The sequence below is a fragment of the Nomascus leucogenys genome, chromosome 5 (genome assembly GCF_006542625.1).
Source record: "Nomascus leucogenys isolate Asia chromosome 5, Asia_NLE_v1, whole genome shotgun sequence".
Classification (NCBI taxonomy): Eukaryota; Metazoa; Chordata; class Mammalia; order Primates; family Hylobatidae; genus Nomascus; species Nomascus leucogenys.
Window position 1 is genome coordinate 30,593,072 of NC_044385.1, and position 14,257 is coordinate 30,607,328.

The following is a 14,257-nucleotide window of genomic DNA, read 5'->3' on the forward strand; positions in this document are numbered from 1 at the left end:
GGAGTGACATTTGGAGTCTCCACTCTCAACATCTAGCCTTCAGCAGCCTTGTGAATGGGAAAGTGTGTTTGTTGTTTTCTTGGCACACACTAGAATTTAAAGATGCATCCTTGCATCGAGGATCATGTTGACTAGACTGGCAATTGCCCTTCCTATGACCCCTCATATAATAACAATACACAGGGAAGTCTGTCAGGAAATTCATGCCTTGATACAAATACAAGCTTTTTTCAGCCAAGACTCAGTATGTTTGGTGTCTGGATATATCATTGGTGTTTTCTGTGTTTTCACACATGTTTCACTCAGTCTAAGAACAAAAATACGGGCTATGGACTTCACCCTACCACAATACTTCACATGTACAGTTTCCTCACTGGCCCTCAGAGTATATACTTTCCAAACTGTTAATTTCTTTGACAAAAAATTTTGGTATGTTTAGATGGACATGTAACTATGCATACACATATGTGTAACTCTCCTCCAAACCTTTAACATGATATATCAATTTAATGTGAATCTGGAGTGGATCCATATTAAGACCTAGTTGCTCAGAGTAGCAAAATAAAAATAATATTGAATATTTAGCCTGTAATCCAGATGTCCAAATATAATGCCTTTTGTATGCATATTGTGTGCATCAAAGCAAACAGAATTTATAGTCATCTTACTGAAACCAGATAGAATTGAGATGCTGAAAACATACAAGAGACCAAAAGATGCCAAATGGAAATAAATTGAACAGGAAACATTGCTTATTTAGTGTGTCTGTAATCTATAGTATTTTCATATTTGTGTTCATTTTAATGAATATATATCACACATATATATATACACACATAGATTTCTTATTTTCACTGCTATTCATAATTCTCTTACCTCAGTTTTTCCCATGAGATCTTACATTCCTCAAGAGTTGAACTGTCAACTCTAGGAGAGAAAAACTATATGTTAATTGGCTTGAAAATGTGCCCTCAGGGGGCTACAGGCAACTGTGGATAGCTCAGGGCTCAAGGCAGCTGAGAATGTACTCTAAATCTTTTGCGCTTTTCTTCTCAACAGAGCTTATATTTTTCTCTCATAATCTCTGCTGTTTTTTCTTTACTAACTTTCCTCGTGAATATTTAAGAACACAATTGGTAGATGAATGGGGTTCAGTAATGGTATATAGAGTTGGTTGAGAAGGGGATGGAAACCACTGTATTTTGTTGATTTCATATCAGACTCTGAATCAACCCATTTTAGAGTATCCTTCTAACTGCTTTTTCATGTTCCTTCATTATTTCTTGTTTATTCTACTAAGACTTACAATGGAGTCATTAGATTCCACTTTATTTCTCTCTATTGGATAAACAGAGAGACTGTGGCTTGCAACCAAGCAACCTGAAGACCAGCTTGCTTAGTTTTATATTTAGTTATTTTTTATGGGGTTTTGAATTTTGAATAAATAATATTTGGGGCTTCTTTTACACAGAGCATTCCCATGGAGGTGCTATGCACTGTTATTACTACTATGACTGTGTTAAACTTATTGCTACTAATGTTACAAGAAATAAGTGTCACAGTGTAACAAGAAATCTCTCGCTTGTATTGTATTTACATTTAATCTCTATAGAATTATTCTTTTCCTAAGAGGAAACATTTTTTCCTAAAGAGTTATAATTTTCTCTACACATGATCTGGGAACATATACCATATTCTTTATACTAGATTTACTTTATTTTGAATTTCAGCTTTGCCAAATTATAATGATCACCAGAGAAATATTATCAAACGTCATGACTCTCTTTGGTATCTAATAATTGACACTCAGGATTTCTGCTCCAGTCTGGTAATACATTTTATTGTCTTTAGTGAATTACTAACACATTGGCTGGGAGATAAAGTTTTCCCCTATTAGAATTTCCATAAGTTGCTCTTTGAGCTTCATAGGCTCTTCCTAGGTTTCCCGTATGATCTAGATTCACATATGCTGAAACCAAATGACCTCCAGGCTCATATGGCACCTTTCTCTGCCATCTATTTCCTTTTTTTAAAAAAATCTATATTTTAAATCCATGTCTGCTTTTTTGATCATTAGACTCTACTATATTCCACTATATTCATTTCCATCAAATGAACCAAAGTGACTTGTGGGCTGCCAACCCAGCAACTTGTAAACCTGCTTGGTTGATTTCATATTTAATTCATTTTACAGGGCATTGAATTTTGCACAAATAATATTTGTGCTTCTGTTTATACAGCGCATCCCCATGGGGTGCTGTGCACTGTTATAACTATTATTATTGGGTTAAACTTATTGCTGCCAGTGTCACATTTAATTGTGAATTAGTAGAATCACTTTTCCTGATGTTGATGTACAACCCCATTTCATGTCTTTACTCATGAATTCATAACTATTCATATGAGAAGGCAATTTTGAAAAGGATAAAGAGAAGATTCACCCATCTTAAATAGTAACAAGATAAAATATAGTTTAGATATGCATGAACCGTAGTAGTATCTTTTTTCAATAGTTTATGAAATTTTTAACAGGCAAAAGGAAGGAAGGGGAAGATTTTCCTTTTTTTTTTTTTTTTAAAGACAATCCCTATGTTCAGCAAATGCAGGCCAAGCATCCTCTCATTCTCTTTCTCTCTCTCTCTCTCCCTCTGACATCAAGCAAAGTAAGAAACAGTGCCTTTTGAATAGGAGATTTCCTTTAATTACATTGGGGAAGTGATAATGGTAGGTATTGCATGTTTAATGTAATGTTCTGGATGCCCCTTTTCTTTCTTTCTTTTTTTTCCCCTTCACAGCCACCTCCTCTTGAGCAGAAATAAAAGGTTCGAGGCTTGTCAGCATCAGTTTATAGATAGCTGTTTAAAAATAATGAGATATTGGGTATTGTAAGGCTCAGGGCTGTCTTGCCAGACTCATTTATTTCCATTCACCTTTTGTCAGAATTGCAGACAGAAGACATTCAATTAAAACTTGTCACCTGTTGCAGATGACATAATTTATACTTGTATGTGTCATAGATTAGGGCTCCATGCTTCAGATGAAGCAACTTTACCCCTGGTAGAACATTTCTCCTGTTAAATATTTTGTTTATGGTTATTTCTGATTTCTGTCATTGCAATCTCAGCTCCAATGCAGATTATAAACTTAGCACATGATCCCCAGAACCAGTTAAGAGCAGTCAATCACGTTGTGGAGGGGAAAAAAAATAGAAGAAGAGACTTCTTTGGGGTTATGTCCTATGCACAGAAATCCACAACTGTATTTTGGATGCAACTTGAATCTGAAACAGAGGGAAGCCTTTGTAATTTCCTATGCAAGCCTCACATGTTTAATAGTCCAGATAGCTATCAGGAGACCAAAACGAAAGACTTCCCCTTGCTAATTGTTAATTCATCTGTAGAGCAAGGAAGCTTTAATGTGAGTCATGGCTTTTATCTCTTTTAGTGACTGAGGACTCTGTTTAAAAAAAAAAAAAAAAAAGCCCGCCTAATGGATATGCATTTTCTCTCCCTGTGTGATTTTTCTCTTTTATATCATCAGACATTATAATGTTTCCACATGCAGCCAAGCAGTTTCCAATGTTTCTGAATTGTTGTCATGATATTCCAGCACAAGTAAATGTAATCATTGGCTGGGGGAGTTTAGTGGAAAATAGACTCTGTGGGACTCCCTCCTGAACTGTAAAATTCAACTGGAAGGTGGCTCTGCCTCCCTGGCCCTTGAAATACACACCTTGTCTAATTTGCAGTGAAGACCAGGAGCAGGGAAATTAATATCCCTCAGTCCCTGTCTCAGTGGAAAAAAAGAAGAATGGAATCTTTTTATCACTTTTGGTTTGTTCACGATCTCATAGCTGTAAACTTTCAAAGGTGAAATCACCTTATAAAGTGATAGAGGCAAAATCACCTAGCCCTTTTGAGTAACAGTGTTCATTATTTTTTCCTCCTGCTAGTTCATCATTCTTCCTACCTTTTATATGTGCCCCATACCATGATGCAGGTATTGTTTACCTCCATAATTGGTTTTCATCTGCCTGTGTTTCTGCTTTTGGAATATATACCAAATGCTCTCTTCCAAAAATAGTCTTTGATGGCAGAGAAGCAGTTTAAACATAGTGCTTAAGAACGTGAGTTCTGCAGCCATTCTCCCCACTTCCACTCCTGTTTCTGCCTCTTAATAGTTCCAATTTTCTCATCTGTAAAATGGGATGAATATAGCACCTGCCTCATAGGATTGCTATAAGGATTAAATGTGTTAATATGCATTAAGTCATTAAGCCGTTGCCTAGCACATGATAAGTTCTCAAAAACCGGCCACTATTTTGGTTTATCCGAAGATACTTCATGCACAAATTGATTAATTCATGTAACAACGAAGACGTTGCTAGGTAGGGAGAGGTAGGTATGATGAGTTAAAGACTGTTGAAATAGGAAGAAAGAGGCTAAATAATGAACCATATTTAACAATATCATAATCTATTTTGAGAACAGGCAATATAGTTAGAGAAAATATCTACTGTTTGGTTTCTTTAATTATCTTATATGATCCTCAAGAATTTAATATGCTTAGATCCTCCTTGGAGTATATGTGTGAATATACAAATAATTTTCACTACTCCTCTTACTGAGAAGCCTGTAAATATGCACAGCTACTCTAGGTTAAACTGGTACACTCTCTCAGGATATTGTCCCGAAGGAGAACCCCATCAGAGGCTGGCACTAAAATTGCCACTGCTGTGTCTGATACTGCTAATCTGCCTTTGCTTCTTTTCCTGCCGCTCCTCTAAGGGGAGTTTTCTCTGTTTATGATGGTTCCCTCATAGAAATCTCAGGAGAATTCAAGGGTGGTGTTGGATATTTCTCTTTCCCAAGGGAAGGAGGGAGGTGGCTTTAGGCAGCAAAGTGAACTACTGTATCAGGAAGACATATAGTGCAGGAAAAAAGTTCCTGTCCTCTTTACCTTATTGTTTTGGAAGTCTTGCCTTTCCATTCTGCTCCCTATACTCAATGGCAATCTATGATAACATTTATTTAGCACAATAGTTTGCTTATTGTATTGTTCATTAATGATATTTTCAACATTATTATCACTTTAATGTGAATATTTGCATCTATCTTAAGTATTCCAGGGGTCTAGATAAATTAATGTTTTTCAGCAAACTTTTATTTTGGAACAACCTATTAAATGTGTTATCTTTAAATTGGGAAAGTAGGCTAGAGTATCCTTGTGTAATTCTCTGAAGAGAAGATTTTTTATTATCCTATGAAATGCCTCTGACTTTGTGCTATTAAAGATGTGAAAAATACTTTTGACTTTGGACTACAGAATATTATAAAAATTTGCATTTGGGCACAAAATATAGTCTCAAAATTAGCTGACCTAAGAAGACCTTGGGCTGAACTGTTTTACTTCTATTGGTGTTTATTTGCCTCACAGCATTTTTTTTTTCCTCCTTGCCCTACTCTTGCTTTCTCAATTTTGTAAATTCTGACAACGTATAAGATTTGTAATTCCCTTGTGGCAATGTAGGCAAATGCAGCATATGAAAGAAGCAGCAATGTGATACATTCTGGTAGGTAGGTAATGCCAGCTATTAAAATCTTTTATTTAAAAGAAAGATAATGGCAGTCTACACATGAATGGAAAATCGAATTGCCTTAATTAACTTCCAATCCTGTCAAACATTGAACACTGTGGGTCTTTTATTTCCTGGGAGAAATCTTATTTTTAAACTTCTTCAAAAGTGGTTTTCAAGTGGAGTCCAAACAGAAATTGTTTGTGTTGAAGACTGAAAAGGTATACAGAGACAGGCTTTGCCACCTTTAGTGGAAATATTTGGATTATGTTGTTGTTTGTTTATGACAAATCTGGATTTCCCAGGTTCTGATCATAAATATTATTATTGTTTGTTTCTGCTAAAATGGCTAGTTTGAATATTTTAAATGTATTAGTTTAATTAGATAATTATAAATTCTCTAACTTTGTGTTGTGTACTTACAGCTAAACTCAGGAAAAGCATCTTTTTTAAAAAATAGAATTTTGATTTGTTTCTGTATCTCTTCTAAAATAATCACAATCTAAATAATATTATTAGTGATGGGAGGGGGCAGGAAAGGAAACGTGATACTAGATATTTCTATAAATCACTTAGACATCAAATAGTATTATTATTTGGCTGTTATCCTTTAAATTATTTTACCATTCCATCATATCTCAAATCTGTTTACCTGCAGAATTGAGATGGGATAGATTGTAACACTCTATGCAGATAGATGTTCAATAAATGATCTTGGCATTTTAAGATTTATAAAATATTTTTAAGTGCATTCGTATAATAACCATAAGATAATGTTACTGGATCATTACAGCAAAACATCATGGAGGATATACTCTTTATATCTATCTTGTATTTGGAAAAGCAAATAAGTTAAGAGACTCATAAAAGTTTATAGAAATAGTTATGGAAAGAGCCAGACAAAGAACTGAACCATTCTGACTAGCAAACTATGCTTTATTTGCTTTGACATATTCTTTGCATGATATTTAAGATAAAGGATTTAAGATAAAGTATTATGTTATTACAGTTGAAAACCTTAATAAGGGAAACTTTAATCTTCACAAAATCATGATTGCAGACAATGGACCAAGCTCATAGGGATTTAACGTTTGATTATTATTTATCCTTCATTTTGATGTATGCAAGGCTAAAAATTTTAGGCCAGAGCATATAACAGAATTACTATAAATTAGTGGTAGTTACAAACAATTACATAAAAATAATCTTATTTGATAATTTGTATTATATTTCTCTTTCTCTGGCCTCTCCATTTTTTTATTCGATTTGTGTTTATTTTTAACTCAACATATTATTTGCATTTATTACTACTAATGAGAAATCATGGCTTAAGTCTATGTCCAGGGAATGATGATAGAGATGGAATTTTCATTCAATGTTTTTGACTTAGAATATTTTAATCTTCATAGCATTACTTTTTGGTTAAATACTTCTGTCCTTTGCAATGTACTTTTTATCACTATAAAATTTGCCTTTTAATAAGAAGAAATGTAGTATCCCAATTATGCAGAGTTTGTTTTCCATTGACTTTTCTAAAAGTTATGAGAGGTGCTTTTCATAATTTAATGTTTGATTTTCTGAGATCCTGCCTCATTTATGACATGGTGCTTTAATTGTATTGGTGCCTTTAATTTTTAAAAATTTGTTTTTCTGGAAAAAACATTAAAAATAGAATTATGTTGAAAATATACAGATATCATCATGATATCTATACAGTATTGTTTTATCTGAGCATTTAAAATGTTATTGAATTTAAGTGCATATATTATTATGATTTACATGAATAAACCTATTTTCAAAGTTGCACAAATAAAGAGGCTTTGTCCACATACTTGAATACATATTTTGGACTGTTTTAACTTTTAGAGCTATGTCCCTTGTGTGTAGGCTTTTATATGATTGTCCTGGGGGGAAAAAGCTGGTTTTACTGGGTGGTGTTTTCCCCCAATGTAACTAAATAAATTGATGATTACTTTCAGTATGATGTGGAAGTAGTTGCGTCTGTCTGTTACTAGGATTTTGGTTCAAACATTTCACCAAGCATGAAATCGGGTAAACCAAATAATACCAATAATAAGATCATCATCCTACTAGACAATGCATAAAAGACAGATTTTTCCAGTTTTTGAAAATGAGTTAAAAGCAGTATAAATGTTTTCTACTTGAATTGAAAAAATTGAAGTTGGAAATATTTGCCTGCTTTTGACAGGAAATGAAAAATCACGAGTATCAGTTATTATGATCCTTTAAAATATATTGGCTCTAGAAATTTTTACCATTAATCGCTATCTAAACTTGATGGAATAATACTGCATGTGGAGTCCCTGTCAATTTTTACTATATAATTATGTAATCAGTTTTTATGAGTATCAATAACTAATCTTTTTTCTACTATCGTATAAATAAAATTACAAGTCTTAGAAGAATGCATTATCTAATTATTCTTTATTTTAGGAAATAAAGTGTAAAATCAGGACTTACGTGAAAGGTTTTTCACTGGATAGGTGTATAGCTAGGATAAATGAATGGATAGATGGGAAGGATGAGGCAAATGTATGAGTGAATGGATAGATTGTTATTGATCTACACACACACAGGAAGGGATGTGGGGGACATAAGAGAGCACCCCCTTAGATTTGTGAGGCATGGAATAGGTAACATGACTTTTTCTATGGTCACCTTTTGAAGTTGAAAGAGAAATTCATAGCAATGGAATGTATTTGATAATACTTTTTGTTTGTTTGTTTTATGTTTGTTTGTTTGTTTGTTTGTTTTTTGAGATGGAGTTTCACTCTTGTTGCCCAGGCTGGAGTGCAAGGGTGTGATCTTGGTTCACTGCAACCTCTGCCTCTCAGGTTTAAGCGATTCTCCTACCTCAGCCTCCTGAGTACTTGGGATTACAGGCACCTGCCACCACACCCAGCTAAATTTTGTATTTTTAGTAGAGATGGGGTCTCACCATGTTGGCCAGGCTGGTCTCAAACTCCTGACCTCAGGTAATCCACCCACTTCAGCCTAATAATACATAATACATAATAAAAACCCTGTCAATCGATGATGTGTATTTTTTCTTCGTGATGTGTAATAGCTAGCTTTCACTGTTGCACTTCCTCTGTAGACTTAGCCCAGTTAACTAAACTACTTGATGGCTTTACAGTGATATAACTGTATGTCTGAATTGTTTTCCACCAAGATCTTGAATCAAGTCACTCAGCCATGGTCTTTTTCCACAGATCTTCATGATGGACAAAACTCCATTGTGACAAACTCACTAGCTCTGACTTCCGGGTTGGAGAATATGTAGTGTTTTGTTCAATATATGAGGACATATTGCTAACGGTGAATACATTCCTTGACAAGCATGAAAAGCAAATTTAGGGAGTCTACAAACTCAGTCAAGATTTATTCTGTCAGCTTTCTTGGCTCTAACAATTTTAGAGATGTCCAAAAAATGTTCCCTCTCTCTTTAGCTTTTGCCTGTCATTGTTTCTCTCTCTCTGCCTGCCTTCTCTTCACACTTCTAATAATATCAGATTAAATGTTCTCATTGGGTTGGAATTGGATGACAAACATGTGAGGATATAATTAGTGTCATATGCTTTTGATTTTCTAGTAAGATTTTTAATTTTCAAAATTCTTGTAATGAAAGAGGTTTGAATGTATCTTAGATGACCAGAAAAAATGTGTTCACCTTCAACTGGAAAAATATTCTGAAGAAAATTTTGAAGAGAAATAGATGAAAAAAAAATAAATCATGATAAAAGTGGAGAGAAGTAGAAGGCATTAAACTTTATTAAATATAGATGCAATAAAAATAGAACATTAGAAATTAGATGAACAAAGGAACACATCTGCTGTAGGCATGAAGTGCTTTAAAAGCAGCAATAAAGAAATATAACTTCTTTGTTACCAACATGCATGGCAATTTTCAGTGAATGCTTAATAACCTTACCTAACTTTTTTGGGTTTTGATATTTGTTTGTTTAACCTATTTAACTTTTCTCAAAGTTGTCTCCTGATTTTATTTACACTATATTCTGATGTTTCAATATGACAATTCAGGCTTTATCTAGAACGAAGTATTTGTGTGTTCTGCTAAAAGATAATCAACTCTTAAATTAATATTATTAAGATAATATGAAAAATTGTCTTCCTAATAATCTTTAACATTTGAGTAATATATTCACTGTAAATATTCACATAGAAATAGATCTGCTTTTCCCAAATTGTTTCATGTAACTCAGATAACCCACAGCTCACATATTCTGCATGACATTAATCAGTATTCCAAAAAAAGGGAGCTCTGGTTCAACTGGTTTGCAAAACACTGCATGTGCTATGTAGCTTCCTCTTAGAGTTTTACAGAGCCTGTCACATATTAATGGCCCTGAGAGGGCTTAGATAAAATAGTAATACTGATGATGCTGTTAAACTAAATCTATTTCCTCAACAGTTTGAGAAATGCCAAAATATGTACAATGAATTACATGGTTGAACTTCTTAATGGATACTTTTACATTGTTATATCAATTAAGGTACAATGTAATACTGCAAAAGAGTGTCTCCTCACTTCTGCTCCCAAGCAATCATCCCTGTATTTGGTAGGGATTTATATGGTCCTGTGCTAAACTTTACAATTACAGTTTGGAAACTAGATTGACAAGCTCTTTCCTATCACTTCCTGATATTAATGAAATTTTCCTATATTTGTAATCTCATTCATTCCCTTGGCTTTTTTCTTAATCTTTTAAATCCACTGCCAGCAAATCCCCTTTGAATCTTGACCCATCCCATCACTATTTGGGAAAAAGTTCTATTCCTGCCAGTCTACTTTTGCCCATTTTCCAGCTTCACTCTTTAGCCCTCTCCTATTAACACGCACTTCCTTCAACATCCAAGCATTTGGAATTCTTTGAGAAGCTCTTCTTTTCCTTCCCTCCTTCCTTCTTTCCTTCCTTCCTTCCTTCCTTCCTCTTTCCTTTCCTTTCCTTTCTTTTCCTTTCCCTTTCCTTCGCTTCCCTCCTCTTCCTCTCCCCCCTTCCTCCTTCTTTCCTTCTTTCCTTCCTTCTTTCTTTTCTTTTCTTTACTTTTCTTTTCTCTTTTCTTTTCTTTCCTTTCCTTTTCTTTCTTTTCTTTTATTTCCTTTCCTTTCTTTTTTTTTTTCTTTTCTTTCACAGAGTTTCACTCTTGTTGCCCAGGCTGGAGTGCAATGGCACAGTCTCAGCTCACTGCAACCTCCGCCTCCCAGGTTTAAGCGATTCTCCTGCCTCAGGCTCTAAGTAGCTGGGATTACAGGCATGCACCACCACGCCTGGCTAATTTTGTATTTTTAGTAGACACAGCGTTTCTCCATGTTGGTCAGGCTGCTCTTGAACTCCCAATCTCAGATGATATGCCCGCCTTGGCCTCCCAAAGTGCTGGTATTACAGGCGTAAGCCACCATGCCCGGCTGGGAAACTCCTCTTTCTATCCTGTGTTCAGCCCAACTCTGCTCTCAGTTTTCTCACATATGAGAGGAAATACAAATTTGTGCCAAAATGTAAATAACATTTCCCTTGAGACATATTGACATTTTGAAATAGAACAATTCTTGCATCTTTCAGAACTGAATCTTGTGTAGTGTAATTACGGCCTCCCTCCTCCCCAGCACAGAGGTGCTCTTTATTCAGCTCATTTCCACAGGTCCATCCTGAGACCTCTGGCAGACTGGAGGAAAGTTGGATAGCTCTTGGTCTACTCAGTCCTACACATTGAGCTTTCAGGGCTGACTGACGAAGAGGATGCTAAATGCCAGGGTCTTTAATTTAAGAAACTATACTAGCACCAAAAAGCGGCTTCTTTGTATTAATCTACATGGAAATCTGCCTTTTCTTTGATGTGCAAATAGTGACCTTGATGGCTTTGCATAAAATGTCTTTTGGATCTGTCATCTGCTGATAGGTTTGGTTTTCAACCTCTGGCAATTTTGATTTAGCCACCACTTATTTACATTATTTGAGTACCCCTGGTCCATTCTGCATTCTACTGTTTGTCACCTATGTGCCCTTGGGGGATACCGTCTAGGTATTTGATTGGTCTCAAACATAGCTACCTTAATAGTAAGCCGGTGCCTGTCTTTGCTCACAGGGGTGCGTCTTGACAGAGTACGTGGAGGTCGGCAGAAGTACAAGCGCAGAATAGATGCGGAGAACAGCCCATACCTGAACCCTCAGCTGGTTCAGCCAGCCAAAAAGCCATGTAAGTACAGCAGATGTGTCTGGCTTCCTAGAACATGAAATCCTCCCAGTTGGCTCCAGGTACATCAGCTTTGGCATGCCCATCCCTACTGACTCCAAGGAGACTTCTCTTTGTTGGAGAACAGTGGCTCTATTCCCAAAGATTGTCTGTGAGGAGCGACAGCAACTCAGCTTATTATCTTGTTTTTTCTTTTAGAGATATCTGTGGTTTTCTCTCTCCAGGATTTTTTTACCTAGTCATTTTGTGGAAGCATAAGCATATTAATGCATAGCTTATATAGTGTGAATTTTACATTTACTGGTTATCTTTATTTGCAGAGGTACATAAAATGGATCATACTGTGATCATTCGTTCATTGGAGCTGTTAGTTTCAGATTTCACAAGAAAGTGATTTTCGTAGTTTTCACTAACTAAATGAGTTTGACTGCTCAACCTCCCAATGAAAGTACATTAGGGGCCTCATTAATTTGGAGCTATAGAAGGTTAACACACTAGCTAGCAATAGATTAAAACAAGAATGGGTACTACTAATAACAAGCATAAGTTGCTGGTTCCATCTGAGATGCCCTTATGGACAGTATGAATTGTTTTTAAAGACCTCATGGTTTTATGGAGCCAAGTTGCAATTTGAAAGGATGACTGGTACATTGCTAAAATGCAAGCCCCATTCTTTTTGTCATTAACGAAAAAGAGTTGGAATATCGATTGAGGCAATCACTGTATCCCATTTTCTGAAAATCAGTTAACAGTTGTAGTGCAACAGAACTAGCGTTTTAGGATGTTTATGAATAGGGATTCTACTGCGCATGGAGGAGTGCTTTGGTGAAAACGGTTTTCAAGTTTAGCTGTCTTTGTCTAAGAAGACACAACCAGCACTCACCAGAGGAAAATGCATCTGTAGCAGTTCTAGGAAAGACAAGGGTAATTTTTGATCTGCCTTCAGGGGAAGAGAAGGTGTCCACTTCTAATTCAGATTCTCCAGGAGGGGTCACTGCTGTGCATCATACATATGTGAGCATATGGAAATCTGTTAAATAAATAAAACAGACCCTGAACTGTAAATGAAAGGACATTTTAGCTATGTCAAAGGAAAAACAACCAGTTTTACATAAAATTAAAGCTTAAGTGAACATATGGCATAGTTTCCTTTTGCCTTTCCAAAAAACATTATGTTGATTATACCTTCAATTGTCCAATCTGGCATCTTCTCCTCAGCCTGCATAAGCTGTTTGGCATTCTGCAAATACAATCGAGGACTGCGTTAAACAGATTTTGCACATTACAATAAAAAAACCTCTCTGATATACAATAAAATGCAATAATTACTAATGCTTAATTTCATTAGAGGTTTAGTTTTCCTGAATTCACTAATATACGGACTGCCCGTTTCTCATTTATTTTATACAAACATTGACTGAAACTATTGATAATTTCCTCTACTGAAAGAAAAATGAGCACCAGCCCATGTGTAAGTTGAAATGATAGAGAAGCATCTACGGTTTTCTTCGTAAACCTGAGAAATTGGGAAGTGGCTTGTCAAGTACCTTTAAGAAGATTACAGCAATTTCAGTGAGCTCCATTTGTCTGAGATAAAGAGGACTCCTAATAAATCATTACTCATTATCTAAAGGCCTCTGTGTTAATTTTCCTTAGTCCATCCAATTAGTGTGTTTTTGTAACAAACATTTATAAAACTTAATTTTCAGATCCTGTCAGATAAGTGTCAAGAGACTCTGCCTGAGCTTTGCTGAGAAAGTAGCTGGGGAGATTTCTGGACCCTGACTGATTGCGTACTACAAAGGCCCAAGAATGAAAATTGGGTTCTATTGATTCTAATTAGGGAAACATTAAATAAGATTTACCTAGAAACAGTGCTGCCGGCTATTCCATTTTCTGAATGATAGGAATTTCTAAGCTTCAACCAAATTTCTCTGACCTCTCGTGTCAAGTATCCATTGACTTGGATAAAGCCAGTGCTATGTTCCCTGTGCTAAAAAAAAACTAGAATCATGATTACCTTTGGATATATTTTTATGCTCTTTACTATTGGATTTTCTTCTAATCCTGAGAATCTAGTATTTGCTGACAGGTTTTGTTGCATTGTCAGAGCAATGAAAGTTGAAACTTTTCCAAGCATAACAAAAAGTACGGGTGTTGTTTCTGTAGCATATACAAAAAAAATCCAAATTAAAAATTAAAAAATTAATCTCTATTTAATTTTTAATTCTTTTCTAGTCAACGTAGTATTTGGGAATATTTCCTCCCAAATCTGCGTACTCAATTTGATGATTATTGAATATTATCTGTTGTCTATTTGAAATAAGTATAATTAATATGGGAGCCATATTCATAAATGTTTAAATGTTATGTTAGAAAAAGTGCTAATTATAGCTTGGACAAGCCTCATTCTTTCATGAAAGGAGATAAAAAGGATGCTATATTTAA

At 35.2% G+C, this 14,257-nt stretch overlaps 1 protein-coding gene across 10 annotated transcripts in view; it reads left to right on the forward strand.

Moving 5' to 3' along the window:
* The window catches only part of ESRRG (estrogen related receptor gamma), a 594,759-nt gene that overhangs the window by 515,372 nt on the left and 65,130 nt on the right, over nucleotides 1-14,257 (forward strand). For all 10 annotated transcript variants that reach the window (XM_003265099.3, XM_030812870.1, XM_003265098.3 and 7 more), the window contains one exon: nucleotides 11,702-11,812. In XM_003265099.3, coding sequence (XP_003265147.1) covers nucleotides 11,702-11,812 — 111 coding nt within the window. The remainder of the gene's footprint in view (nucleotides 1-11,701; nucleotides 11,813-14,257) is intronic.